The 26327-nt window shown below is 41.0% G+C and overlaps 1 protein-coding gene across 5 annotated transcripts in view; it reads left to right on the top strand.

The window, feature by feature from the left end:
* LEO1 (LEO1 homolog, Paf1/RNA polymerase II complex component) overlaps positions 1-23886 on the top strand; it is a 36872-nt gene extending 12986 nt beyond the window's left edge. For 4 of the 5 annotated variants that reach the window (XM_036917767.2, XM_036917766.2, XM_036917768.2 and 1 more), the window contains 9 exons: positions 621-715; positions 5639-5784; positions 6540-6624; positions 9890-9984; positions 10508-10642; positions 11729-11864; positions 13649-13835; positions 16293-16390; positions 23643-23886. In XM_036917767.2, the coding sequence (XP_036773662.2) occupies positions 621-715; positions 5639-5784; positions 6540-6624; positions 9890-9984; positions 10508-10642; positions 11729-11864; positions 13649-13835; positions 16293-16390; positions 23643-23747 (1082 nt within the window). In that variant the 3' untranslated portion in view covers positions 23748-23886. Of the gene's footprint in view, positions 1-620; positions 716-5638; positions 5785-6539; positions 6625-9889; positions 9985-10507; positions 10643-11728; positions 11865-13648; positions 13836-16292; positions 16391-23628 lie in introns of all 5 variants that reach the window. The other variant, XM_057488807.1, reaches the window with a different exon arrangement.
* Positions 23887-26327: the final 2441 nt, after the last annotated feature.

Below are 26327 nucleotides of genomic sequence, written 5' to 3'. Positions count from 1 at the left end.
CTGATAGGCTGTCTTTTCTTTTTCAGTGATCAGTCCTCCACCTTTTGTCAGTAACTCACTCTCATCATTTTATCACAGACCATGCCATTACCAAAAATTGCAGCCATTCTATAATCTCAGTTTTAAGCAGGCTTCTTTATGACCACTCTCCTATCTTTCTGTTCACCTACTTTTCTCCCCAACCTTGGTTAATTGGTTTAATACAGATTATTGTTGTTGTTTTGCTTAGGTGAAGTTCTGCCTGAGAGGAGGGAAGCCTGGATAAACACAGACCTATAATTTAAAACTTGAGGGGCAGTGTAAAGAGCAGGCCTGCATGGAGTGCTTAAGGCACAAATTTGAGTATCTAGATAGATGTAGGAGGACATCTGGCTCCTGGGGAGTAAGGCAAAGTGGAAGAACAAGGATGTAGTAAATGAAGGGAGGAAGAAGTGCCTTTCACTGGATTTGCCCCCTTCCCTCTCCACAGGCCTCTAATCAGATCTTTTGAGAGCCAGGCTCAGAGTTGTGTTTGGGTGGTTCCCTGGTGTGTGCTCCAGAAACCTTGTGATATGTTAATATGATAGCTTTGGTGAATGCTACAGATATTAATTCTATGCATTTTTCCATCTATATTGAAGATAACAGTGGAACCATGGATCTGTTTGGAGGTGCAGATGATATATCTTCAGGGAGTGATGGAGAAGATAAACCACCTACTCCAGGACAGCCTGTTGTAAGTAAATCACCAGTGTGAACCAGCCTTTATTCAAGCCTAAATGAAAGTTCCAGAGACTAACGGTCTCTGTTATGCCAAAAAGAGGAAGTTGATAATTAAATTGCACTATGAAAATCAATGGACAGATGACTGTCTTAGGTATGTAGTGAACTCTTGGTTATAAGGGGAAGTAGAAATAACTGCCCTGGTATAGCCATACCATGGAATGTGACTCAGCTTTAAAAAGATTGGACTATTAATACACATAACTTGAGTGAAGTTCCAGGGTATGCTGAGAAAAAGCCAATCCCAAAAGGTCACTTAACTGTATGAGTCCACTTACATAACACACTTGAAATGACAAAGTTATACAGGTGGAGAAGAGATCAGTGGGTGCCTAAGATTAAGGAGGGGTGAGGGCAAGAACAAAGTGGGTGTGGCTGTGAAAGGGCAGCATGAATCCTTATGATGATGGATATGTTCTGTTTCTGACGGTATAGGGTCAATTTCCTGGTTGTGATACTGTACTATAATTATTTCCCTTTTTTGTGATTATTTTAAGTTGAGTATAGTTGATAAACAATATTTTATTGGTTTCAATTATATAACATAGTTACTCAACAATTATATACATTATTAACTGCTCACCCCATCTAATGCAGTTACTGTCAACATAAAATGATGTTACAGAACTATTGACTGTATTCTCTATGCTGTACTTTCATCCCTGTGACTAATTTGTATTATGACTGAGATTTGTGCCTCTTTATCCCCTTCACCTATTTCACCCACCCACCCCTACCCCATTTGTAAGATGTTATCACTGGGGGAAAGTGGGGTTAAAAAAAAAAAAGAAGATGTACTGCCGAGCATGGGATTGGTGCCAATGCCTTAAGAGACTAGACTACGAGAACCATTGATTAAAATGTTTTTCTCGTTCAGACCAAGAAGGGTGTGCTCTGTTGATAATCTACTCTGATTTTAATTGATAGAGTGACTTCACATTGAAATGCTCACTAATATCACAGTTTTGTTGGTGAATATGTGGCAGATACATTTACCACAAAAAAGATATTTTCTTTTTTTTGCATCTCTCATATTTATTGATCAAATGGTTGTTAACAACAATAAAATTCTGTATAGGGGACTCAATGCTCAATGCACAATCATTAATCCACCCCAAGCCTAATTCTCGTCAGTCTCCAATCTTCTGAAGCATAACGAACAAGTTCTTACATGGTGAACAAGTTCTTACACGGTGAACAGTACAAGGGCAGTCATCACAGAAACTTTTGGTTTTGATCACACATTATGAATTATAAACAATCAGGTCAAATATGAATATTTGTTTAATTTTTATACTTGATTTATATGTGGATCCCACATTTCTCCCTTTATTATTATTATTATTATTATTATTTTTAATAAAATGCTGAAGTGGTAGGTAGATGCAAGATAAAGGTAGAAAACATAGTTTAGTGTTGTAAGAGAGCAAATGTAGATGATCAAGTGTGTGCCTGTAGACTATGTGTTAATCCAAGCTAGACAAGGGTAATAAAACATCCACGGATGCAGGTTTCTCTCAAAACAGGGGGGGTGAGGTTCTAAGCCTCACCTCTGTTGATCCCCAATTTCTCACCTGATGACCCCCCTGCGACTGTGCCTGTCTTAGGTTGTTCCTCCCTTGAGGAATCTTACCCGTCTGTGGCTAACCAGTCATCTTCCGGGGCCATACAGGAAAATGTAAAGTTGGTAAGTGAGAGATAAGCCATATTGTTCAAAAAGGTTAGCTTTTGACTTCTTTGCAGATTTATGCCCTGTGGCTTCTATGCCCAGCATTTGTCTTGAGGTATCTTTACCACTTGGAGGAATTATGATACTCGGTAAATTCGATATGAGGCACGAATTCTATTTAAGGGTTGTAATTAAGAAGGAAGAAGAAACGCTATAGAAGTAGCAGGCGGAAGAAAACATGGGAAGATTGATTATTTCTTTGACATATCTTCTTGTAGAGTAACTTCAGCATATATAGGTTTTAAGCTACTACTTAAATTGCGCACACACATTAACATAATAGGAGTATAGTTACATAACCAAAGCATATCTGTAATTACCAGCCATCTCCAGTGAAACCAAGAAAACCATTAAGGCACCTTAGGCATTTGTGAAAACTTATCTATGATATGGTGGATATTGTCCAACTGTACTTGAACAGTCTGAGAGAAATCAGACAAATTAAAACAACCCATTCCTGGGAACTGTTCACATCCCGTATGTTCTTTTTTTTTTTTTTTTTAATCATTCAGCAATTTTATTTTATTTATTTATTAATTTATTTTTTTGTAGATAATTATTTTTTATTGAAGGGTAGTTGAAACACAGTATTACATTACATTAGTTTCAGGTGTACAACATAGTGATTCAACATTTATATACATGATAATTCAGGTGCCAGCTATCACCATACCAAGTTGTTACAATACTTTGACTATATTCCTTATGCTATACATTACATGCCGGTTACTTATTTATTTAACAATTGGAAGTGTGTACTTTTTTTTTTTTTTTTTTTTTTTGTCATATTTGAATGATAGTTGTGCTGGATACAGTATCCTTGGTTCAAGGCCCTTCTGTTTCATTGTATTAAATATATCATGCCATTCTCTTCTGGCTTGTAGGGTTTCTGTCGAGAAGTCTGATGTTAGCCTGATGGGTTTTCCTTTATAGGTGACCTTTTTCTCTCTAGCTGCCTTTAAAAATCTTTCCTTGTCCTTGATCTTTGCCATTTTAATTATTATGTGTCTTGGTGTTGTCCTTCTTGGATCCTTTCTGTTGGGGGTTCTGTGTATTTCCGTGGTCTGTTCGATTATTTCCTCCCCCAGTTTGGGGAAGTTTTCAGCAATTATTTCTTCCAAGATACTTTCTATCCTTTTTCCTCTCTCTTCTTCTTCTGGAACCCCTATAATACGGACATTGTTCCTTTTGGATTGGTCACACAGTTCTCTTAATATTGTTTCATTCCTGGAGATCCTTTTATCTCTCTCTCTCTGTCAGCTTCTATGTGTTCCTGTTCTCTGATTTCAATTCCATCAATGACCTCTTGCATTCTATCCATTCTGCTTATAAACCCTTCCAGAGTTTGTTTCATTTCTGTAATCTCCTTTCTGGCATCTGTGATCTCCTTCCGGACTTCATCCCATTTCTCTTGCGTATTTCTCTGCATCTCTGTCAGCATGTTTATGATTCTTATTTTGAATTCTTTTTCAGGAAGACTGGTTAGGTCTGTCTCCTTCTCTGGTGTTGTCTCTGTGATCTTTGTCTGCCTGTAGCTTTGCCTTTTCATGGTGATAGGAATAGTTTGCAGAGCTGGGACGAGTGACGGCTGGAAGGACTTCCTTTCTTGTTGGTTTGTGGCCCTCCTCTCCTGGGAGAACAGCGACCTCTAGACGCTTGTGCTGGGCAGCTGCGTGCAGACAGGGTTTCTGTTTCCTGCCCGGCTGCTATGGAGTTTATCTCCGCTGTTGCTGTGGGCGTGGCCTGGTTTGGGCCTCTGCTCCAAAGTGGTGGAGTCGCGTTGCAGGGGGAGCAGCTGGGAGGCTATTTATCTCCGTAAGGGGCCTCCCTGCTCCCTGCAGCCCAGGGGTTAGGGTGCCCAGTGATCCCCGGATTCCCTACCTCTGGATTAAGTGTACCGCCCTGTCCCTTTAAGACTTCCAAAAAGCACCCACCAAAACATAACAACAAGCACAAAAAAAAAAAAAAAAAATTTTAAATTAAAAAAAAAAAAAAAAAAGGTGGCCCCTCGTTTTTCTTTATTCTCCGGCGCCTGCCTCAGGCATCTGCTCACCAGTCTTGCTGCCCTGTTTCCATAGTATTGGGGTCCCTATCCCTTTAAGTCTTCCAAAAAGCGCTCGCCAAAACAAAACAGCAAAATAAAAAAAAAAAATGATCACTCACTTTTCTGGTGTCCTTCGGCGCCAGCCCTCCGATGCCCGCTCACTGTTCTTGCTGCCCTGTTTCCCTAATATTGGGATCACTATCCCTTTAAGACTTCCAAAAAGTGCTCGCCAAAACGAAACAGCAAAAAAAAAAGTTGGTCGCTCGCTTTTCTTATGTCCTCCGGCGTCCGGCCTCTGGTGCCCGCTCACTGTTCTTGCTGCCCTGATTCCGTAGTATCCAGGGCCCCCTGCGCATGCACTGTGTGTGCACTCTGGCCCGGATGGCTGGGGCTGGGTGTTCGGCAGTCCTGGGCTCTGTCTCCCTCCCGCTCTGCCTGTTCTTCTCCCACCGGGAGTTGGGGGAATGGGCGCTCGGCTCCTGCTGGGCCGGGGCTTGTATCTTACCCCCTTCATGAGGCGCTGGGTTCTCTCAGGTGCGGATGTGGTCTGGATATTGTCCTGTGTCCTCTGGTCTTTATTCTAGGAAGGGTTGTCTTTGTTATATTTTCATAGATATATGTGGTTTTGGGAGTAGATTTCCGCTGCTCTACTCACGCCGCCATCTTCCGATCCCTCCATATGTTCTTTTAACAGTAGAAAGTCTGTAGTTGTAAGATTTTGGAGCACTACAACTTGGACTTCTCCTAATTCTTGGTTGAGTTCCAACAGTATAGATCCAGTCAAATTTGTTGTTTTACTGTATGCACAGGCCAGCTTAGATATTTCCCCCTTCATTCCCATGGCAAGTCCAGGAACTGGTGGGATGAGTGCAGCTACAGCTGTAGGGGATATTTTCTTAATATTGATGCTTCAAACTGATCCCATATCCCAGATGTTTTTGGGGGGGGGCTGGGTGGATAGGGATGGGGATTGAGGGCTGCTTTAGCCCTAAAATGATGTCTCAATAAGCTTCTTGCCTACCTAAGTAATTAAAGTGTAGAAGTTGAGGTAGACCATTTTTAAGGTCCAGTCAAGCTCTAAAATTCTATGATTTTCTAACTAGGATGAAAATGGATTGCCTCCGGATCAGCAGGAGGAGGAGCCAATTCCCGAGACCAGAATCGAAGTAGAAATACCCAAAGTAAACACTGATTTAGGAAATGATTTGTATTTTGTTAAATTGCCCAACTTTCTCAGTGTAGAGCCCAGGTAAGAGGATTAGTTAAAAGTATTCCCAGATTTTGAGTAGAAATAAGTGGAATGTTGTTATTTTTCTTATTTTCATGAGCTGCCTAATCACAAATGGAAAAAACTGATCATGATTCTCTGAAAAAATTAGGCCTGACCTGTGATAGAAAAATTATGGCCTATTGGTAAAGGAGACTTTCAGTGCTTATAGTTGTTTTTAGCTGTTTGGTACTTCCTGACGAATTAACAGCTATCACTGGTCTTGGGTATTTTTGCCCAGTTCAGCACTGAAAAGGCTGAAACCTAGAGTGGCGACGTTTGCTGGAGAAGCAGCGGCGTCCATTGTAGCAGCCATTGTGCATCTAGGAAAGTTCATAGTTTGGGACAACTAAACAGTGTTGTTGGGTATCATTCACTCAATAACATGAAAGTTCTTGGGTGACTGAAATTTTTTTTTCCCAAACAAAGCGATGTGAAAAGCTAGAGGATATGTGGCCCATTCTTTGGAAGACGTTCATAGGAATAAAGAATACTTTGAATATTTAGCCTTGCTTTTACTTTATTTCAAGCAATATGTATTAATACCACATTTCAAGAAGCTACAGTAATCGGAATACTTCTTGAAGTTGAACATGAAGATATTTGACCAATATGATTTTTAATTACATTATGATTTTTTAGTATATGATGTGTGTTCATGGAGATGTTAATTGTATGGCAGTGATAATATTCCTTACAAAATATGATTAATACTTTATTTTAAAAACAATTTGTAGACCCTTTGATCCTCAGTATTACGAAGATGAATTTGAAGATGAGGAAATGCTGGATGAAGAAGGTCGAACCAGGTTAAAATTAAAGGTACCATTCCTTGCTTTACTCCTTTCTTTTTTCTTTTATAAAATAAAACCTAGGCATACTCATTTGAGAGTTGAGCTTTTAAAAATGATTTTTTATGCTTACTGTTTTATCAATAAATGAATTTATCTGCCTTTCCAGAATATTTTTAGGAAGAAAATATATAGCTTTTTCTCTGTAAAGATGTCATTTTTCTGTGACTTTTCTCACTGTTACACTTTTTTGCTGCTTTTTAAAAGTTAATTAACTACTTCCATATGTACTGTGGGTTGAGTTCTAGCAACTTCCTGCAAGAGGAAATTCCTTACGGTCTTTGATCTACGGATAAACAAATCCACAAAAGGAGAATTTATTACTAGTATCCAGTACTTCACATTTGGCTCTTTTTGTATTCTTCTGATTGCCGTAGTTGACTATTAGGAGAGATGTTTATTGTACTAAATTCCTGTTAATGCTTTTTGATACCTTGTGCTGTCCAGTTATCTCTGTCTACGGAGGGCCTCTAATCTTTCTTTAATCAAGGAGGGTGTAGCTTAAGTAGATGCTTTAGAGCTGAGTTGTACCGAAGAACAGGAAGGAGTTGAACTCAGGACACTAAAACTAGAGCTTTAAAATGTAAAAGCATTTTAAAGTCTTCAGTTTGAAAGATTTCCTGTAAATACTTAATTTTTTGGTGGATTTGTACATGGTGCTAGGATGTTAAGAAGTGGCAGTCTAGCATTCTTAGAAGTTGGGGGCTGAATTTTTAGAATAATTCCACCCCTTAAAGTGTGATAGGACTATGGTACCTAAGAACCTTAATATAAGATGGTTTCTATCCAAACTACATGGGCTTCCAAAGCTTTTCAGTGAAATTTCACTACTACTACTCACTCTTAATGAAAATGCAGATCAAATGAGAAAATGGAGATAAACAGGCACCAATAACTTGCTCAAGGTCATACAATTAGTAGACGGGTTTTTGTTTTTTTGCTGTTCTTTTCCTTGCCTCCCTCTTGCCCCCACTAACCTGATATTTTTCCTTGGAACATGGAACATATCTATTGATTTAGGTTTGGCACTATGAATTTCTCATGCCTGTTTTAGTGCCTCTGGAATTATTCTGCTTTTCATTGTTTCCCATCAGTAAATAAATTAATGTGGTAGTTCCTTTTTTATTTATTGTTTTTGCATTTTTCTCTTTTATCATGATACATCAGCAAGTATTGACATATCTATTATATTTTCAGACCATGTGATACCAGACTGTAGTATAGGAATCAAAACTTAGAAATAAATATTTTACTCTGAAATCTTGGTGCTTAGAGTATGAAATATTGGTGTATAACAGGCTGCTGTCTTTTAAAACTGGGGTGTGATGGAAGGTAGCCCTGGACCCTTTGTTTCTTGAGCAATGTTCTTGAGACTAGCTGATCTTTCTTGAAGAGTCAGTTGATGGTGTCATTAATTCTCTAATGAACAAGGAATCAGGTACAGTTTATGTGCCTCTATGAGGTCCTCTGTCTTTAGAACTACTTTTAATGAGTCTTTCATTCCCAAGAGGAAAAGACCTAGCAGTACATCCTATCATAGCATTTTTATCATTTGAATCACCTTATATAATAGAAAGTATTTTTCAAAATGGCTTCTCTGTTAATAATTGCCCATATATATTTGCATATTTATATGTGGCTAACTTATTCTATATGAGAGGGAAGGCAGGAATAGTGATGTTGTTTTGTTTCCTTGATTAATGCAAAGTTTAAACATACACGAATACAGTAAGAACAGTGTAATAAACTGATGCGCCCATCACTCACTTCAGTGGTTGTCACGTTGGGCAATCTTGCTTCATCTATTTGTTTCCCATTTCCACTTTACCCACTGTTTTGAAACAAATCTCAGGTATGAACGTCATATTTAATTCATGAATTTTATTGAGTTCTTCCATCAGCCAGCTTCATGGTTGGTTGTTTACTTAGTGAGGAATCAAGAAAGAAAGGGAACAGGTGGGAGGGAACCATTAGGACCCAGTAGCAAAGACATCTCAGCTAATAGAGTGGAGAGCCAGAAAATCTAAGTGATAATGGGAGCAGGTGCTTTTAGGGTTGTTGGTGGGAGAACAGGCATAGGGAAGCATGGGCTTAGATCTGTCAGTTTTCAAAATGTTGGCTTCTCTCTGTTGCCATCTTAATTCACATTCTATTTAGACATGTGAGTGTATCCTTTTAAAATTTTTGACCCTCATTTCGGTGGGTTTCCAGGATGCAGCAGTGATAAGCTACGTGCATGTAGTGTGCTATATTTTCCCAGAAGTTCTACTTGGCTTTTAATATCGATAACAGGTTTTCATCTTGAATGTTTTCTGGATTTGCTTGGTGTTTCCCCACATGCAGTTTAAATGAAAATAGACTCTAAACCTGCTCAAACCCGGGGTTTTAGTTTTCATAGGGTGCTTTTTCCTTAACATATGTGGAAGCTTCCCTATCTCCCTGGGCAAGTAAGCAGTTTTTTTTTTTGATCCCACACTTATATGGTTCTTAGCTCTGTCAGAGAACCTGCTTCACATAAGGAATCTCAGTTCTAAATTGCTACCTCATAAAGCTTCAAGCCTTATCTCCTGTCCTTGTAATTCTTACTGTGTCTTGAAACATCCCAAAGCTACTACAGATGTAGCATCTGCTCAAATGCTCTGGCACTCAGGTCCCTCTGTGATCCTAACACTAGATGCTCAGAAATTCACTTAAGCCTATTTTTTTTCCTGTTGGAATTTTTTTTTTTGAGGCATATATTTTTATTAAGGTATTATTGATATACACTCTTATGAAGGTTTTACATGAAAAAACAATGTGGTTACTACACTTACCCATATTATGAAGTCCCTACCCATACCCCATTGCAGTCACTGTCCATCAGTGTAGTAAGATGCTGCAGAGTCATTACTTATCTTCTCCATGCTGTGCTACCATCCCAGTGACCTACCTATGTTGTGATTGTGAATTACAGTGCCCGTTAATCCCCTTCTCCCTCCCTCCCCAGCCCCTCCCCTTTGGTAACCACTAGTCCCTTCTCAGTGTTTATGAGTCTACTGCTTTTTCTGTTCCTTCTGTTTCGCTTTGTGTTTATACTCCACAAATGAGTGAAACCATTTGGTATTTATCTTTGTGCACCTGATTTATTTCACTGAGCACAGTACCCTCTAGATCCATCCATGTTGCAAATGGCAGGATTTCTTCTCTTTTTATGGCTGAATAATATTCCAGTGTAAGGCACTTGTGTTTTAAAACAGGTAGAAAATACTATACGATGGAGGATACGCCGGGATGAAGAAGGAAATGAAATTAAAGAAAGCAATGCTCGGATAGTGAAGTGGTCGGATGGCAGGTGAGCACAAAATACCTGAAGAGTATCGAAATACCCAGAATGTGGCTAGGAGGGATCAAGTTTTGGAATAAGACCTTATTTGGGGACTGTCTGTTATTAAAGAATTTCCATTGTTGAATGGTCTGGCATTGCATAGAAAACCTGAGAGGAATAAATAGGTAGCTGAGGGTCATACAGCCTTGTGGAAGACATTAAAAGTGGGCTGAAAATGCGATCTTCCTCTTTGGCTACAGCATAGTAGGTTGGAAAACTTAGACGGGCTCCCCTCCCCATTGCGTGCTGCCTACTCTAAATGGCATGTTAGAAAAACTCCCTTTCGTGGGGAGGTAGTAGAGCCTGAATTAATATCACAGCATGTTTTACCTCTGTATACGTTGTTTTTCACATCATGCCTTCGTTATTTTCTTTCCTTCTGAATTCTGTGCTAGGAGAGAAAGCAGCAGTTGAATCACATTTTAAGTGAAGTAAAATGGTAGAATGAAAGTTTTGTGACTTTAACACATGAAGTGCCCCTTTTTTTCAGCATGTCTCTGCATTTAGGCAATGAAGTGTTTGATGTTTACAAAGCTCCACTGCAGGGTGATCACAACCACCTCTTCATAAGACAAGGTACTGGTCTACAGGGACAAGCCGTCTTTAAAACCAAACTCACATTCAGGTAACTATTCTAGCAACATACTATTTGTTAGAGTAAAGAGGTGAAATAGGATGTTGTCCAGAATGCCTGCCTCCTGATTGGTGTAACTTCACAGTGTGGGTCACCAAGGCCCAAGGTCTGGTTCTCAGCACTGAAGGTTCTGAGGTTGTTTTGTCAAGCACATTAAAAGTTCCTGTTTCACAGGAACAGGTCATGCTAACCAAACTTAGAAGAGACTCGTATAGAGGCCAGAAAGTCAGTTTATTACAGTGTTTACTGTAACTGCCATGAGGCTTAGAATGCTTGCTGGGCCTTGTGTCTTTTCCTGCTGAGACTAACTGGTAACTGGGGCTGTTAGAATGCATACAGTCAGAGGAGGGGCAGTGAGTTGGGTGTGAAGGCTGGGGTCAGCCTGTTTCATAGGCTGCTGCGTCCAGTACCACTCCAGGGATGTACCCCCCAGACAGCCCCAAACACTCGGGTCAGCTGGTAAGAGCATCCAGTCTAGACTGTGTAGGCACTACACTGAAATGTTTGTATTTTTCTTTTTTTGATACTAAACAGGCCAGCCTCCTGGGCTAGTGCTTAACTTGAGACTTAGCTTTTCTGAGAATTTTAATAGTATAGGCTTTGGAATCACAATGACCTGTATTTGAGTCTCATTTCCACTTAAGGAGACCTCGTGCAGCTTTCCCAATCTTTCTTTGCCTCAGATTCTTAATATGTAAAATGTAGTAGTTTTCTCATAGAATAGCCATGACAGTGAAGTCACATGACATGTAAAATACAAAGTTCCTTGCTTGGCACTTAGTATTCAGTAAATGCTGTTTGAGCCTATTCATTTAGCGTTACTACAGGGTGGTTGTGCTCTGCAAGACCTTCTTTACTGCAGCTTTCCATCTCCCAATTTACTTGAGAGGTAAGGATGCTTCAGTGTGCCTTGATGAAAAAAGTTCAGAATCTGCCACCTAGTGTATTCAGTTCAGTGCCCTTGTCTGTATTTTCTAGATAATAGCAAATGGTCATGGCCTCTTGTTGGGATATTGATCTGACTGGCTCACAAATGTATTTGGTAAACACTGAGACTTTTTTGGTCACTTCCTGCAGACCTCACTCTACAGACAGTGCCACGCACAGGAAGATGACCCTATCACTTGCAGATAGATGTTCAAAAACACAGAAGATAAGAATCTTACCAATGGCTGGTCGTGATCCTGAATGTCAACGCACAGAAATGATTAAGGTATGTTTGCTAAGCTTTATCCTGGGACTTCTGGTATATTAAGAATAGCATTTCCCAAACCATTCATTACCTCTTATTGACCCACCTTTTTTTCTTCCAGCTGGCATGAACAGGGATTAATCTCCTGAGCATTTAGTGAACAATAGGTGATATGGTAATGGTTATAAAGTAGGTACAAGGGCTTGGGCTCTCTCTCCCCCCTGGGCCTGTATGTTCAACAAACTGGCTGGTTTCAATGATGATTAAATCATATGTCTTGGTTTAGACACAGATTATTCTAAACCATCTGAACCATCTGTGGTTTAGAGTTTGTGTCAAAAATCAGTGGACATGCTAGAGATTTAGTCTAAAATAGAATAAAAATAGACCACAAGTTTGAATGGGAGCATGCCTGAAACAGAATCGGGCAGAGAGTAGTTTGTGGTGTTTAAGGGCAGTTCATAATGTTCTACCTGGTAGAGTTTCAGATCTGAAACACCTGCCAACAAGACACACACTCGGTTTTGGGCTCATCCCTAAATGATGGAGTGTGTGCTTGTATTGACACCGTTGGCCCTTCATGCAGCATGTCGCTGGAGATGCCGAGTGCAGTGGGACAGGCTCAGGCATCTCCTCCGAGCCTGGCTGGGTCCAGCCACTGCCCTGCCTGCATCATGCGATTTCATCCCTTTGTGCAACAGGGCACGGTGAGGCCGACACACTTGGGTTGCCTCGGGGCCTTGATTTCTAATCTCATGGTCAGGCCATGCTGAACGTTTTGGCCCTGGGCCCCTGCTTTTTCATCCTTGTGTTTCATTCGTGGAGGTCAACCAAACCACATTCAGTAGCACTGCCAAACCCAGTGTTTAGGGGCATTGGCTTTGAAGACTGACTTCTCACTCCATTTCTCGCCCTTTCTCCTCCAGCCGGGGATGTTGGGGGAACTTGCAGACTCCAGTCTCAGCATTATTGGGGGAGGCCCCTGGACCACCTACTCCCCAAGTCTGCATCTACTTCCCCAGCTTTTGTGGAAATGCACAACAAATCAGCTAGGTTGTTTTTAATCTCTGTCCTACTGACTGTGATTTTTCCTCTGCATTCAGTACAACCACATACTCCTTATAGAAATGATTTGCTGCATAGAATGTCTAGCAACAGAATTAAGAGTCATATGCAGTAATACAGAACAATTAAATGAGGAATTCAAAGAAGTGCTAGAATATCCCTGACCTCTCATACCTTTTCTCTGCCCTGTGAACCCCAATGCGTGGAATGCCGGACAGACGGAAGGAAACACGTGGAGCCTCCTCGGGGGCTCAGACACGCCCCTACCTGCACGTCCCTGTGCTGTGGTCAGGGACCATGGGGGGGTTCCCTGGGTGCAGGGGCCCCCACAGGGAGAGCGGAGCCCCACGGTGGTTTGGTGGAGCCTGAGCACGTCGGGCGCAGTGAACAGGAACAGCCTCCGCCAGACGTGCGCCGGGCGGGGAGGAGGCGCCTCGGGCCGGCCGCGCAGGGGACGCTCGGCCGCCATGGCCAGGCCTGCGCCCGCTCTGGTCGGGGGGCGGTGGGAGGGCGCCCCCGGCCTCGGCCCTGGCGCGGTGCCCTCACGCCTCGGGGCCGAAACAGCTGATCCCTGCGGATGCCGACGGCGCGTGAAATGGGGAGAACTGGGCTCTGAGGACCCAGGAAATACATGTTACTCTGGGCTGGGCATTTACAGGTTCTTATAATAAAGGTGGTTTCAAGTGGGCACTAAGATACTTCCTTTCTTTAAGCTGAGTTGTTTATTTGCTTCTTTTCAGAAAGAAGAAGAACGTTTAAGGGCTTCTATTCGCAGGGAATCTCAGCAGCGCCGAATGAGAGAGAAACAGCACCAGCGGGGGCTGAGTGCCAGTTACCTGGAACCTGATCGGTACGACGAGGAGGAGGAGGGCGAGGAGTCCATCAGCTTGGCGGCCATTAAAAACCGATACAAAGGGGGCATTCGGGGTAAGCTTGTGCGGAAAGTAAATGTCATTTCAAGGCTCACTTTTTTATAACTGCTTTTTCTTTGTAACTGGTATACTCTGAATGCTTCACTGGACATTTTATTTTTAAGGAGCCTATGTTAATGAGGATATATTTAAAGGTCTAATGAATTTAGTCGTTGCAGAATTCCTCCAGGTGAGCCTGAACGGGTAGGAACTGCTGTTGCTCCTACTTACAGACGAGTCCCTAGAGCTTCTGCTTTCTGGTTTGAAGGTTTGCCACTTGTATTTGGAACTTTTCTCAATTTCTTTATTACTAACTGGGAATCAATGAGTTAAAGTTTCCAGAAAATACTTGTTGTTTCCTTTCAAAGTTCTCCTTTGCATATTCCCTTCCTTCACAACTAGCAAAATGGTTGACATTGATTTAACACATACCGAATCCCAGGCAACACTCAGACTCTTCATATGCATCCTGTTGATCTTTGTAACAGTGTTATGACCCAGCTACTATCACTGTCCTGTTCTTTTCTTTTTAATTGAGGTGTGGTTAACATACAACACTATTAATTTTGGGTGTGCACCACAATAATTCAATATTTGTATATATTGCAAAATGGTGAGCACAATAAATCTAACTTGTCACCATATATAGTTATGAAATTTTTTTCTTGTGATAGAAACTTTTAAGATCTGCTCTTTAGCAGAAACGCAATGCAGTACAATTACCTATAGCCACCATGCTGTACGTTACATCCCTAGAACTTATTTTGTAATTGGAAGATTGTAACTTTTGACCCCCTTCACCCATTTTTCCCACCCCTTATCTGGCAGCCATCAATCTATTCTCCTTATCTATGAGCTGAGTGTTTTGTTTTTGTTTTTAGATTGACGTGTAAGTGAGGTCATGCAGTATTTGTTTTTTCCTGCTTAGCTCATTTCACTTGGCATAATGCCCTCACGGTCCATTTTTGTCTTGTTATTACTGAAGAAACAGAGACTTTGAGAGGTTGAGTAACTTGCCCAAACACACACAGTAAGTGGGCAGTTCTTGAATCAGGGTCGTCTGCCCTCTGAGGCATGTGTCTCAGCCACAATCCTTGCCCCGACGTCTCCCCACAGTCAGCAGCAAGACGACTTGCTGAAAAACAAGCTGAACATAACGATGGAAGTCTTGGGCTGGACTCCTGATTCTTTCTGTTTGAATCTCACTCAGTTCTGCCACTTTTTAGATGGGTGACTTGTGGGAAGTTATAATACCTCACTTCTGTTACCTCATCAGGGGAGAAATAACCTATTAACAGTAGAATTTATAGCATGAGGTTTTGAGAATTAAATGATAAAATACGTATAAAGTACTTTACCCACCTCCTGACCCATAACAAGTACTAAATAAATGTTACCTAAGACTATTGTTACTGTTCTTACTCGTCAGCTTCAGGCAGGTGACATCATATCTCTGAACAATGTGTTCCCCATCTATAAAAGGGGCTCTAATCCTCCCCAGATTAGTTCCCCAGATAGAGTTTTGGTAATCACTGTGCAATGTACAATATACCATGGGTTACTGTGCATCCTAGTTTTTTTCCTATTGGGTGATACAGTTTAAGAACACTCAGATATCCCCTTCCCTGACCATCCTATAAATCTCCTCTCTCCTTTTCTTGCAGTGACTGTATCTTTTATGGTGAGCTCTTACACCCTTCCTTACCTACCTAGTAATTATTCGCACATTACACAGAGTACAGAGACCTTTCCTTTTTTGTGCTGATTTCTCACTGAAAAGATTAATTGTGTAAGTAAACCACATAAGAACTAAATAAAAACAAAAAATGAAGGTTGTGTTAGGGAGAGAATTATATCATATTCAGCTCACCAGAGATTAAAAACTTAATAGACAGCTTCATTAGCATCCCGTTCTGTCCAGTGCTCAGATAGGCAGAGAATGGGGAGAAGGGGCAGGCTTTGTGTTCTGAGGTGAGGGGGTTTGTCCTGGGCTAAAGTCAGCGGCTGCTCTTCTGTCCCGCGGTTCCCCTGGGCTGGGGTGTCAGCACTGTTGATTGCTTGCATCTCCCTTTCAAATGTCCTCTTGGCAACAGAAAGGTTGCCAGGTCCTTTACAGGACTAGGAAACCACCTCTTGGTTTTATCTTCAAAAGCTGTTTCAGAATTAAGTATTAGTCCCATGAAAGAATGACTCAGGCTTTAGTAGCTTATTTTGGAAGAATCGTGGTGTGTGTGTGTCTTTTGTCACCTTGCACACAAGCCTTTTGAATATTTAAAAGTGGTCAGATGGGCGATTCTTGTCTTTGAGAGGGTAAGTGCTTTGTTTCAACATACCTAAAAATCAAAAAGGTTTTATTTGTTTTCTCTGGGAAAAATGTACAGAAGGAAGTAAAGACACTCATCAAGAAAAACCTTGGAATGAATTGATCCCTGTCTTTGAAAGTCAGTCACAGATCTTATTCCTTTGCTTTCAGAGGAACGTGCCAGAATCTATTCTTCAGACAGTGATGAGGGATCCGAAGAAGATAAGGCTCAAAGATTACTGAAAGCAAAGAAACTCACCAGTGATGAGGTAAAAACCAAATGTACTTAATTATAGGGGTTTACCCTGTATGCCTGAGTCAACCCCGGGAATGAAGAGGAGCCCCCAGCCCAGAAGCACAGACAGCTGTCTATAGACTGTACTGAAACTCAGTGGGATAAATGCAGGTGTGCGAGTGGCCCAGAGGAGACTCTGACGCCTCTGACCTCTCACTGGGTGTTGAAAGTGTCATCTTGCAGGGCATGGCAGCCAGGGTGGGCATGCTGGGTGGGTGGAAAGGCCTGGGAGAAGAGGCTCGGGGCTCTGAGACCAAGGCCCAGTTGGACAGCTAGGAACTGTTCAGTGTGTGTAGATGAGAGGGTGTATCTCCTCCTTTTTGTCTTTTCCTTTTGAATATATTTTTTAAATTACAGAGATAATCCTTATGGTAGAAAAACCTGTGCTAAGAAAATTTTTTTCTGATTGGTCTAGTTGACATACAGTATTATACTGGCTTCAGATACACAACATAGTGATTCAAGAATTATATACATTGCAGAAGCTCCTCAGGAAGAGTATAGTTGCCATCTGTCATCCTACCGAGTCATCACAGCGTTATTGACTGTATTCCGTATGCTAAGCTTTTCATCCCCGTGACTTATTTATAATTGGAAATTGTACGTTTTTATCTTCTTGTCCAATTTCACCAATCTTGTTTTCTTTTTATTTAGATGAAATAGTATTTGAAATAGTGTCAAGTAATTGAATAACTTAATCTTCCATCTATTATTGAAATAATAAAACTTATTCCAAAGTAATTTTAAAATATTTGAACTTATATTTTTAACAGTATCCTTTTCAAATTATAAGAGGACTGAGATATTTTACGTCCTTTCTTTGACATATAGTTGACATCTTATACTTTCACGTGTACAGCATTGAAATTGGTATATGTACATATTGTAAAATGATCAGCACAGTAAGTGTAGATAACTTCTATCACTACACATGATTACAAATTTTGCTTTCTTGTGATGAGAACTTTTAAGATTGGTGCTCTTAACAATTTTTGTTATCTATAATACAATATTAACTATAGTAACCATGCTGTACAATACATTACAAGGTCTTATTTATTTTTATCATTTTAGATTTTTTTTTTAATCTTTGGTGTTCTTCAATTTTACTGTGGTGTCTTCTCTGCATTTATTTTTATTTTTCTGATTGGAATTTGTTAGGCTTCCTCAATATGTAGTTTGGTATCTTTTATCAGTTCTGAAAATTTCTCAGCCATCAGTTCTTCTGTACTGTTAGTGGTTCTGTACCATTCACTCTCCTTTCCCTTTATGAAACTGTGATTAAATGCATGTTACCCTATCCTCTGTCCTCCATGACTCTCAAACTATTTTCGTATTTTCCATGTCTTCGTGTCTGCATTCTGGGATGATTCTCCAGATCCTTTGTCCATTTTACTGCTGTCTTTAGCTGTGCCTAATTTCTGTTCATTTCTTTCCTTGGGTTCTTACTTTGTTTTAGTTTCCATCTCTAGAGGTTTAGTTGTTTTTTTTTTCCAAACTTGCCATGTAAAAATGTATCGTTTTTACTTTCTTTTTTAAATAAGTTATTTTTTAAACTCCTGCTCCTAATTCACATATTCAGTTTCTCCTTTTAATGTCTTTAAAAATTTTTTAGTCTACACATAAGATCTTTTATGTTTGATAATTCCAGTGTCTGAAATCTTTACACAAGTGCTTTTACTACCTATTACCTCTGGTGGCTATGTTTCATGACTACTGACTTCTTCTCTGTTCTGTGATTAAATGATTGCTCAGATCAATGGGAATTTTTGAGGGACTGATGAGTTCTTCCAAAGGTGATTTATATTTTCCTCTGCCAGGTGCCTTGGGCATCAGCCACCTGGGATCACTTTAAATTATATTCTTGGAATAAGATCTTTTTAGATACCTGGAAGTATGAGTTCTGACTTGTGGTTATGAATTTTCCTAGAAATATATTTATTTTTGTTTTTAGTCCCCTGTCAATTAGTTCTAATGTTTGAGATTAGAAATTATGATCCTTGCAGTTATTTCAGAATGGGGGTTGGCTGATTACCTCCCTCTGACCTAATCTGGCCTGCCACCTGTATTTCACATAAAGTGTTTTCAGAACCCACCCATTCTTCATTTATGTGTCATCTGTGGATATTGTCCTGATATAGTGGCAGAGTTGAGTAGTTGCAGCAGAAACTGTATGTCTTGCAAAGCATAAGACATTTATTATCTGGCCTTTTACCAAAACTGTTGCTGACGAGAAATGGGCCTGGGCTTACTTCTGTTTCACCTGTAGCTGAAGATGTCGTCCTTTGAGATCTGCCCTTAGTATGTTCCACTCGGCCTTTTGTCTCCTGTCCTCAGCACTCTGCACGGTGTAAAAACAAAAGCTCATGTTCACACAGTTGGTAAATGTCTTCAAGGGGAAAGCCTGCTTTCGTGTTACAGTTATATCTCTGTGGCTTCTGTTTTCTTTTAATTTTTTGGCTTCCGATTATCCTATATTCCTGGAATCACACTGACTTGTTTATGTTTTCCCATAATTAGTTATTTTCAGTGGGAGGACTTTTCAAAGGATTGTTTTGCTGTATTGCAGGAAGTACATGTTGTGTTCTTGTTATCCATGGTTTTAATGACTCTTGATGATTTTTGGCCATCTGTGAACTGTAACCTTCTCTGAGCTCTTTTCTCGTGTGAAAAAGAATTTCATTCTTATATTACTGTCTGCTAATCACAGCATTTAATATTTCCAAATCCTTCCTGGAAGTGGCATATTATAGAAGGTAACTAGATAGAAATAGTTAAATTACTCTGCATTGTTTTTGTTTTAAACGTCTTAACAATGCATTTGTACTATACTGAATTATTGATAAGTGAGAATTCTGATCTAAGCAGATACCATTTTATTTCTTGGCAAGCAGAAACTGTGAATGAAAATTGAGAAGTGCCATGGGACTTCTATTTATTCCTGGTGTTCTCAGAAATGAGATTTTTAAGTGTGTTTCATGAAATAGCCTTCTTCCAGGCTGGGCAGTTACAAACCTGAAAGTGTCTGACTTTACGATTCCTGGTGAGTGCCTCCTGGCCGGCTGTTACAGGAGCTACCCGCTGCCTTCCTCACCTAAATACTCTGTTAGGTTTTCCTGTACCCTTCCCTTCCCCTTTCCTGACAACAGAGATTGTAACTCTGCCTGGACTTCCCCTGCCGCTGCCTCCCAATATTACCCCGGTCAAGCTGTGGCCATGGGTTACAATGGGAAAGAAGAGAAAATGGGTCCTACCTGCTCTAGATCCTTCTCCTTATTTGTACATCAGATCCCATCCACATGCCTTGAGCCTGGGTATGCCTGAGATACAGGGGAGTTTTCAGATTTTAAGTTCCCACACCAGAGAGCCAGTGTTACCATCAGAGCATTCCTAGGTAAGGGAGAAAGGGCAGGGGCCTGGATTAGAGGGGACCAGACTGTTGAATCCTGGGGCTACCCTGTACCCCTAGTATGTCCTTGAGCAGGCTGTCTCACATTTCTGAGTGTTTCCTCATGTGTTCAGTGGGCTTTTTGCTTGCTGCCTTGTGAAGTTGTATTATAGTAAATAACAGATATGAAAGTGGCTAACTCGGTGACATGTAGTAGCTGAACAGTAAATGCTAGTTGCCCGTTCCCAATGGGGCCTAAGTTGCAGAAAAGGAGCATAATGGAGCTTTTTATTCTCCCTTATTTTTGTAAGCAGTAGAAACTTTAGAAAACCTAAATTACTTCAAAGGCAGAATAGTGGGTCAGACGAGAAACAGTAGAAGAGGGAAAGACCCAAGTGGAAAGAAACGTGAGGACAGTGGGGAGGAGAGGTTTACAGCCGGTCCTCAGCTTTCCTAAGGAGAGGGCTGCGGGCTGGGAGGCAGTCCTGCTGGCAGTGACTGGGTGCCCAGGGGGCTGCTTGCTCTCCCGTCTCTTTCCTCTCCCAGCTCTCCCTCATGGGGCTCCCACGCCCCTCCTGGCAACCCTGCCTTACCTGTTAGAGGCTCTTCCCCCCTGTGTACGGGGCCATTGGCGACTTGGAACTGGGAGAGTCCCATCTTCCCCTCAGCATGGATGTTTCCCGTGATTGGGATTCTGAACATACGTTTATCCTTAAACAGCACAGCTTTCAGCTGCGTGGGTCCACTTATACGCATATTTTTTTCAATAAATAATATTGGAAATATTTTGAAGATTTGTAACAATTTGAAAAAACATGTTCTCTAGCTAACTTTATTATAAGAATACAGTATATAATGCATGTTACCTACAAAATATGTGTTAATCAACTGTTGTGTCTTTGGTAAGGCCTGTAACCAACAATAGGCTATTAGTAGTTACGATTTTGGGAAGTCAAAAGTTTTACGTGGATTTTCAAGTGTGTGGGCGTTGGCACCCCTAATTCCTGCGTTATTCAGGGGTCAACTGTGTTTCCCTCGAAGCCTTGATATTCTTAGCATTGGTCTCATACTTTAAGACACCTTGATTTATGTGTATTCTTAGTTATTTTGGGGAGTTAAGTAAACTTTGGTAGCTGATTTATTAGCATGGATCAAAATGTCTGAATTTTGTAATTAGTCTTAAAAATAATTTGTTGGAAGACAGTGGCAACTCATTGATAACTGTGGACTGCCTGACCCTATATCTATATGGGTCTGCATTTATAGCTATATGCAAGTTTTATTTTAGTCTAATATGAATATTTTTGCCATTTGTTGCATTTATACAATGGCACAGGGATTTATTCCAGCTAAGTTCAGTAGGGCAGGATCTCACATTCTGAAAAATTCCTTCACAAAAAGTGAGGTCTCCTGAAGAGTACCACTGAAGAATAAAATAAAACTATTGTTTTATTCGTCTGTTGAATGTTCTTATGAAAGCAGTTATTTTATTTTGGGTTTTCAGTGGGTTATTAAGTTCAGAGCTAATTTTGATTAAGTTTCCTAAGAAATACTCTGTTGGCTTTTATTTATTTATTTATTTGTTTGTTTTTATTATGGTATCATTAATGTACAGTCACATGAGCAACATTGTGGTTACAAGATATTCCCCATTATCAAGTCCCCACCACACTTCCCATTACAGTCACTATCTATTACTATAGTAAGATGCTATAGAGTCACTACTTGTCTTCTCTGTGCTATACTGCCTTCTCCATGCCCCTCCCCACACATTATGTGTGCTAATCATAATGACCCTTAGTCCCCTTCTCTCTCCCTTCCCACCCATCCCCCGCCATCCCTTTCCATTTGGTAACTGTTAGTCCTTTCTTAGCTTCTGTGAGTCTGCTGCTGTTTTGTTACTTCAGTTTGTGCTTTGATATTATACTCCACAGATGAGTGAAATCATTTGGTACTTGTCTTTCTCTCCCTGGCTTATTTCAGTGACCATAATACTCTCTAGCTCCATCCATGTTGTTGCAAATGGTAAGATTTGTTATCTTTTTATGGCTGAATAATATTCTGTTGTGTATAGGTACTACATCTTCTTTATCCATTCATCTACTGATGGACACTTAGGTTGCTTCCATTTGTTGGCTGTTGTAAATAGTGCTGCGATAAACATAGGGGCGCGTATGTCTTTGTGAATCTGGAATCCTGTATTCTTAGGGTAAATTCCTAGAAGTAGAATTCATCGTCAAATGGCATTTCTAATTTGAGCTATTCGAGGAACCTCCATACTGCTTTTCACAATGGTTGAACTAATTTACATTCCCAGCAGCAGCATAGGAGGGTTCCCTTTTCTCCACATCCTCGCCAGCATTTGTTGTGTTTTGGATGTTGGACATTCTAACTGGTGCTAGGTAATGTGGTTTTAATTTGCATTTCTCTGATGATTAGTGATGCGGAGCATCTTTTCATGTGTCTGGTGGCCATCTGGATTTCTTCTTTGGAGAAGTATCTCTTCAGATCCTCTGCCCATTTTTTAATTGGATTATTTGATTTTTGTTTGTTGAGGTGCGTGAGCTCTTTATATATTTTGGATGACAACCCCTTATCGGATATGTCATTTATAACTATATTCTCCCATACTAAGGATGCCTTTTTGTTCTATTGATGGTGTCCTTTGCTGTACAGCAGCTTCTTACTTTGATATAGTCCCACTTGTTCATTTTTGCCTTTGTTTCCCTTGCCTGGGGAGATATGCTTATGAAAAAGTTCTTATTTATATTAAACAGAGTTTTGCCTATGTTTTCTTCTAAGAGTTTTATGGTTTTATGACTTACATTCAGGTTTTTGATCCATTTCTTGTTTACTTTTATGTATGGGGATAGACAATAATCCAGTTTCATTTGGTTACATGGAGCTGTCCAGTTTTGCCAGTACCAGCTGTTGAAGACCCTGTCATTTCTCCATTGTATATCTACTGCTACTTTATCATATATTGATTGACCATATATGCTTGAGTTAATATCTGGACCCTCTGTTCTGTTCCACTGGTTTATGGGTCTGTTCTTCTGCCAGTACCAAATTGCCTTGGTTACTGTGGCTTTGTAGTAAAGCTTGAAGTTTGGAACTATAATCCTCCCTGCTTCATTCTTACTTCTCAGGATTGCTTTGACCAGTCATTATCTTTGTGGTTCCATATGAATTTTAGAAGTATTTTTTGCCAGTTTGTTGAAAAAAGGTGTTGGTATTTTGATAGGGATTGCATTGAATGTATAGATTGCCTTAGGAGGAATGGCATTTTCACAATATTAATTCTTCCTACCCAGGAACATGGGATGAATCTCCATTTATTAGTGTCCTCTTTAATTTCTCTTAAGAGTGTCTTCTAGCTTTCAGGGTATAGGTCTTTTACTTCCTTGGTTGGTTTATTCCTAGGTATTTTATTCTTTCTGATGCAATTGTTAATGGAGATGATGTTTTACTGATTTCTGTTTCTGCTAGTTCATTGTTAGTGTGTAGGAGTGTAACAGATTTCTGTGTATTAGTTTTGGATCCTGCAACTTTGCTGAATTCAGATATGTATGATTTTTTATGTACCATATGGCTAGGACCTCCAGTCCTATGTTGAATAAAAGCACGGAGCGTGGGAATCTTTGTCTTGTTCCCGATCTTAGAGGAAAAGCTTTCAGCTTCTCGCTGTTAAGTATGATGTTGGCTGTGGGTTTGTCATATATGGCCTTTATTATGTTGAGGTACTTGCCCTCTATACTCATTTTGTTGAGAGCTTTTTTCATGAATTGGCGTTGAATTCTCTGTTGGCTTTATGATTTAAAAAGTTTTATATTTCTAGGAGGGTGAACCTTCTGGAAAGAGAAAAGCAGAAGATGATGATAAACCAAATAAAAAGCATAAGAAGTACGTGATCAGTGATGAAGAGGAAGATGATGATGATTGAAGGAAAAATGTAAAAACTTTTTATATATTTTATTGTACAGTTTGTTTTATAAATATGATGTAAACATGAGTTATTTTGATTGTAATGAATTGATTTGCTTTTCTGTAATTTTAATTGTAATAAAAGTTTTTAAAATCAAGTCTGTGTTTGAGAAATTGACTTCGCAAAGTAAGTTGATATGTTAACACTTTATGTTGAGTCTTAGGTTCTCGGCAATTCCTGCTGCTGTGCCCCGGTCCCTTCCTTATATCCTCTACAAAGCAACCTCCTGGTCAGGGTCAGATGGGGTGAGTGAGGCATCTCCTTCCGGGGTGCTGAGTTTAAAGGGGCCTAAAGAGACCTTTGGAACTGCCTTTGTTTGCTAGAGCTGCTGTGGCAAACTAATACAGAGCACGTGACTTGGACCCACAGAAATGTGTTTTCTTAGAGCTCCTGATCCTGAATCCAGGTGTCAGCAGGACCATGAATGCCTGACACGTCTAGGGAAGAATCCTCCTTTGCCTTGTCCTAGCTGCGGGGGTTCCCAGCAAACCCTTGGCTCGTGGCAGCCTAACTTCAATCCCTGCCTGTGTCGTCACATGCCTCATTTCTCTGCGGTGTCTGCTCTGTATCTCTGTGTGTCTCCAGGTCTCTCTTTGCTTATAAGGACACCAGTATGAATTTAGGCCCAACCCTAATGCAGTGGGATCTCATCTTAACAAATTACATCTGCGAGAACCGAATTGCCAAATAAAGTCCCATTCTGAGGTTCTGGATGGATGGAATTTCAGTGGGGCAGGGGCTCCCTATTCATCCAACTACAGTAATCCAGATGAGTAATTTTGTAAAGAACGTTAAAAAACGTAATGCAAAAAATCTGATATAGAAAATTTCACAATTTTACATTACAAACAGGATCTGACGGGCCTGGGATTAGTGTAAGGCAAGCGAGAAGAACTGCGCAAGTGCAGCTGGCCCCATGGCTCCCCTTCTTAAAATGTTATTTTGTTCATGGGTTTTTTACTTGGAGTTTAAAAAACATTGTATTACAGAATCACTTATCTTGATCCCTGGGATTCTGACACCCTCATATTTTACGCCCAAGGTGAGTACCTCACCTGTCACAGCCTAGGCCAGGCCCTGTTCCTCACAGCGTGGTGGCTGGGTCCGCAGGTGGGCGCCCAAGGCAGACCCATGGGAGAGACGCCTTACCATTTTGGGTATTACCTTTTATGAGCAGCATTGAAAGTCACATCCAAGTCCCCCATGTTCTGTTCATTAGAAGCGAGTCACTAATGTGAGCCCATATTCAGAGGGAAATTTGACTCTTGATAGTTGGGATGGCAAAGAATTTGTGGATACGATTGAAATCCACCACACGCTTACTTGGCCCTTGCGGTGGTGCTCTTCTGCGCACACTGACTGCTCTTCCCCTATCCGTGGACTCCACCCCACTTCCTCCCCAGAGCTGTCGGGGCACTCTGGGAGTGCTGGCTCTGGGGGGCTCACCCTGAAGCCTGATGGAGGGAAAGTGGGATCGAGAGAGAGGGAGGTCCTAACTCACCCCTGTGCCACTTGCCTGACTGAAAAACTGTCTGTCCCTTGCTATTTCTTAGCTTACTGAGTTGGAGCTCTTATGCCTGGCTTTTAAGAGCTTTCATTCTGTCTTCCAAGCTAAGAACTTCTGGGTTTTCTTTGCTTCCTTGGTTTTACTTGTAGACATTGTTGTGCAGCTCTTGTTTCTCATCTCCAAACCCTCTTCGTCTACCCTAACCTCAGCTATGCTGGGGCCAAGCCCTGCCATCACATGTCCGGTTTGCCAGCTCCCCCTATTAGGGGGCGCTCGGGGAAGGCTGGGAGCTTGCTCCTTCCTGTTTACTGGTGGAACTTTCTGGGGCTTCCTGCTGCCTTGCAGTTTGTCTAGGGGGCGCACCAGTGCTCGCTCACCTCAGGAGAGGCTGTTGCTCCCCCAGCAGCTCCATCTAATTTGCCTTCTCAGCAGCACTTGGAGAGTCCGCTTCATTTTCCTCCCAAGAGCCGTCAGTACCAGCTGGGCACTTTCCCTCAGGTATGGGTGAGAGGCAGCCGCTTCTCTAAGTTTTTAAGTTTAATCACTCTACCTCTCCCCTTTGTTCCCTCACCTCTAGGAGTGGGAGTTACTGTCTGAATTTGCCATTTCTGGGGTCCCTTAGAGTTTTCGTTTTATACTTCTGTTAGCTAATCAACAACTTCAAACCTTATTTCAATTTAAAACAAATTAAATTCTATCTGTATAGACAATCGGTTTGTTTCTGTTGCCCAACTGGGTCCTGAGTGGGTTCTCCAAGAGGTAAATTCTCAGAGATGGAATCTGTAGATTGGTCTGGGCTGGGACACAGGTCTGAGCTCCTCGCCAGTGGAAAACAGGACGGCGGCGCCGTGATGGCTCAGGGGCCCCTTCGGTTGAGGGCTCATGCGGCTGCTGCTCTTGTCAGGCAGGGCTGAGGACTCTCAGGACTGCGTTGTGGGGTGGATCCTCTGAGAGCCCTGAGCACTAACAGAGAGACAATCACAAGCTAAGGTTTTTAAACATTCAGCTCAAGTCAGGGTCAGAACCAGTGC

This window comes from Manis pentadactyla, chromosome 11 (assembly GCF_030020395.1).
Source record: "Manis pentadactyla isolate mManPen7 chromosome 11, mManPen7.hap1, whole genome shotgun sequence".
Classification (NCBI taxonomy): Eukaryota; Metazoa; Chordata; class Mammalia; order Pholidota; family Manidae; genus Manis; species Manis pentadactyla.
Note: the sequence above shows the minus strand (reverse complement) of the source record. Positions and strands in the feature narration are given on the sequence as shown.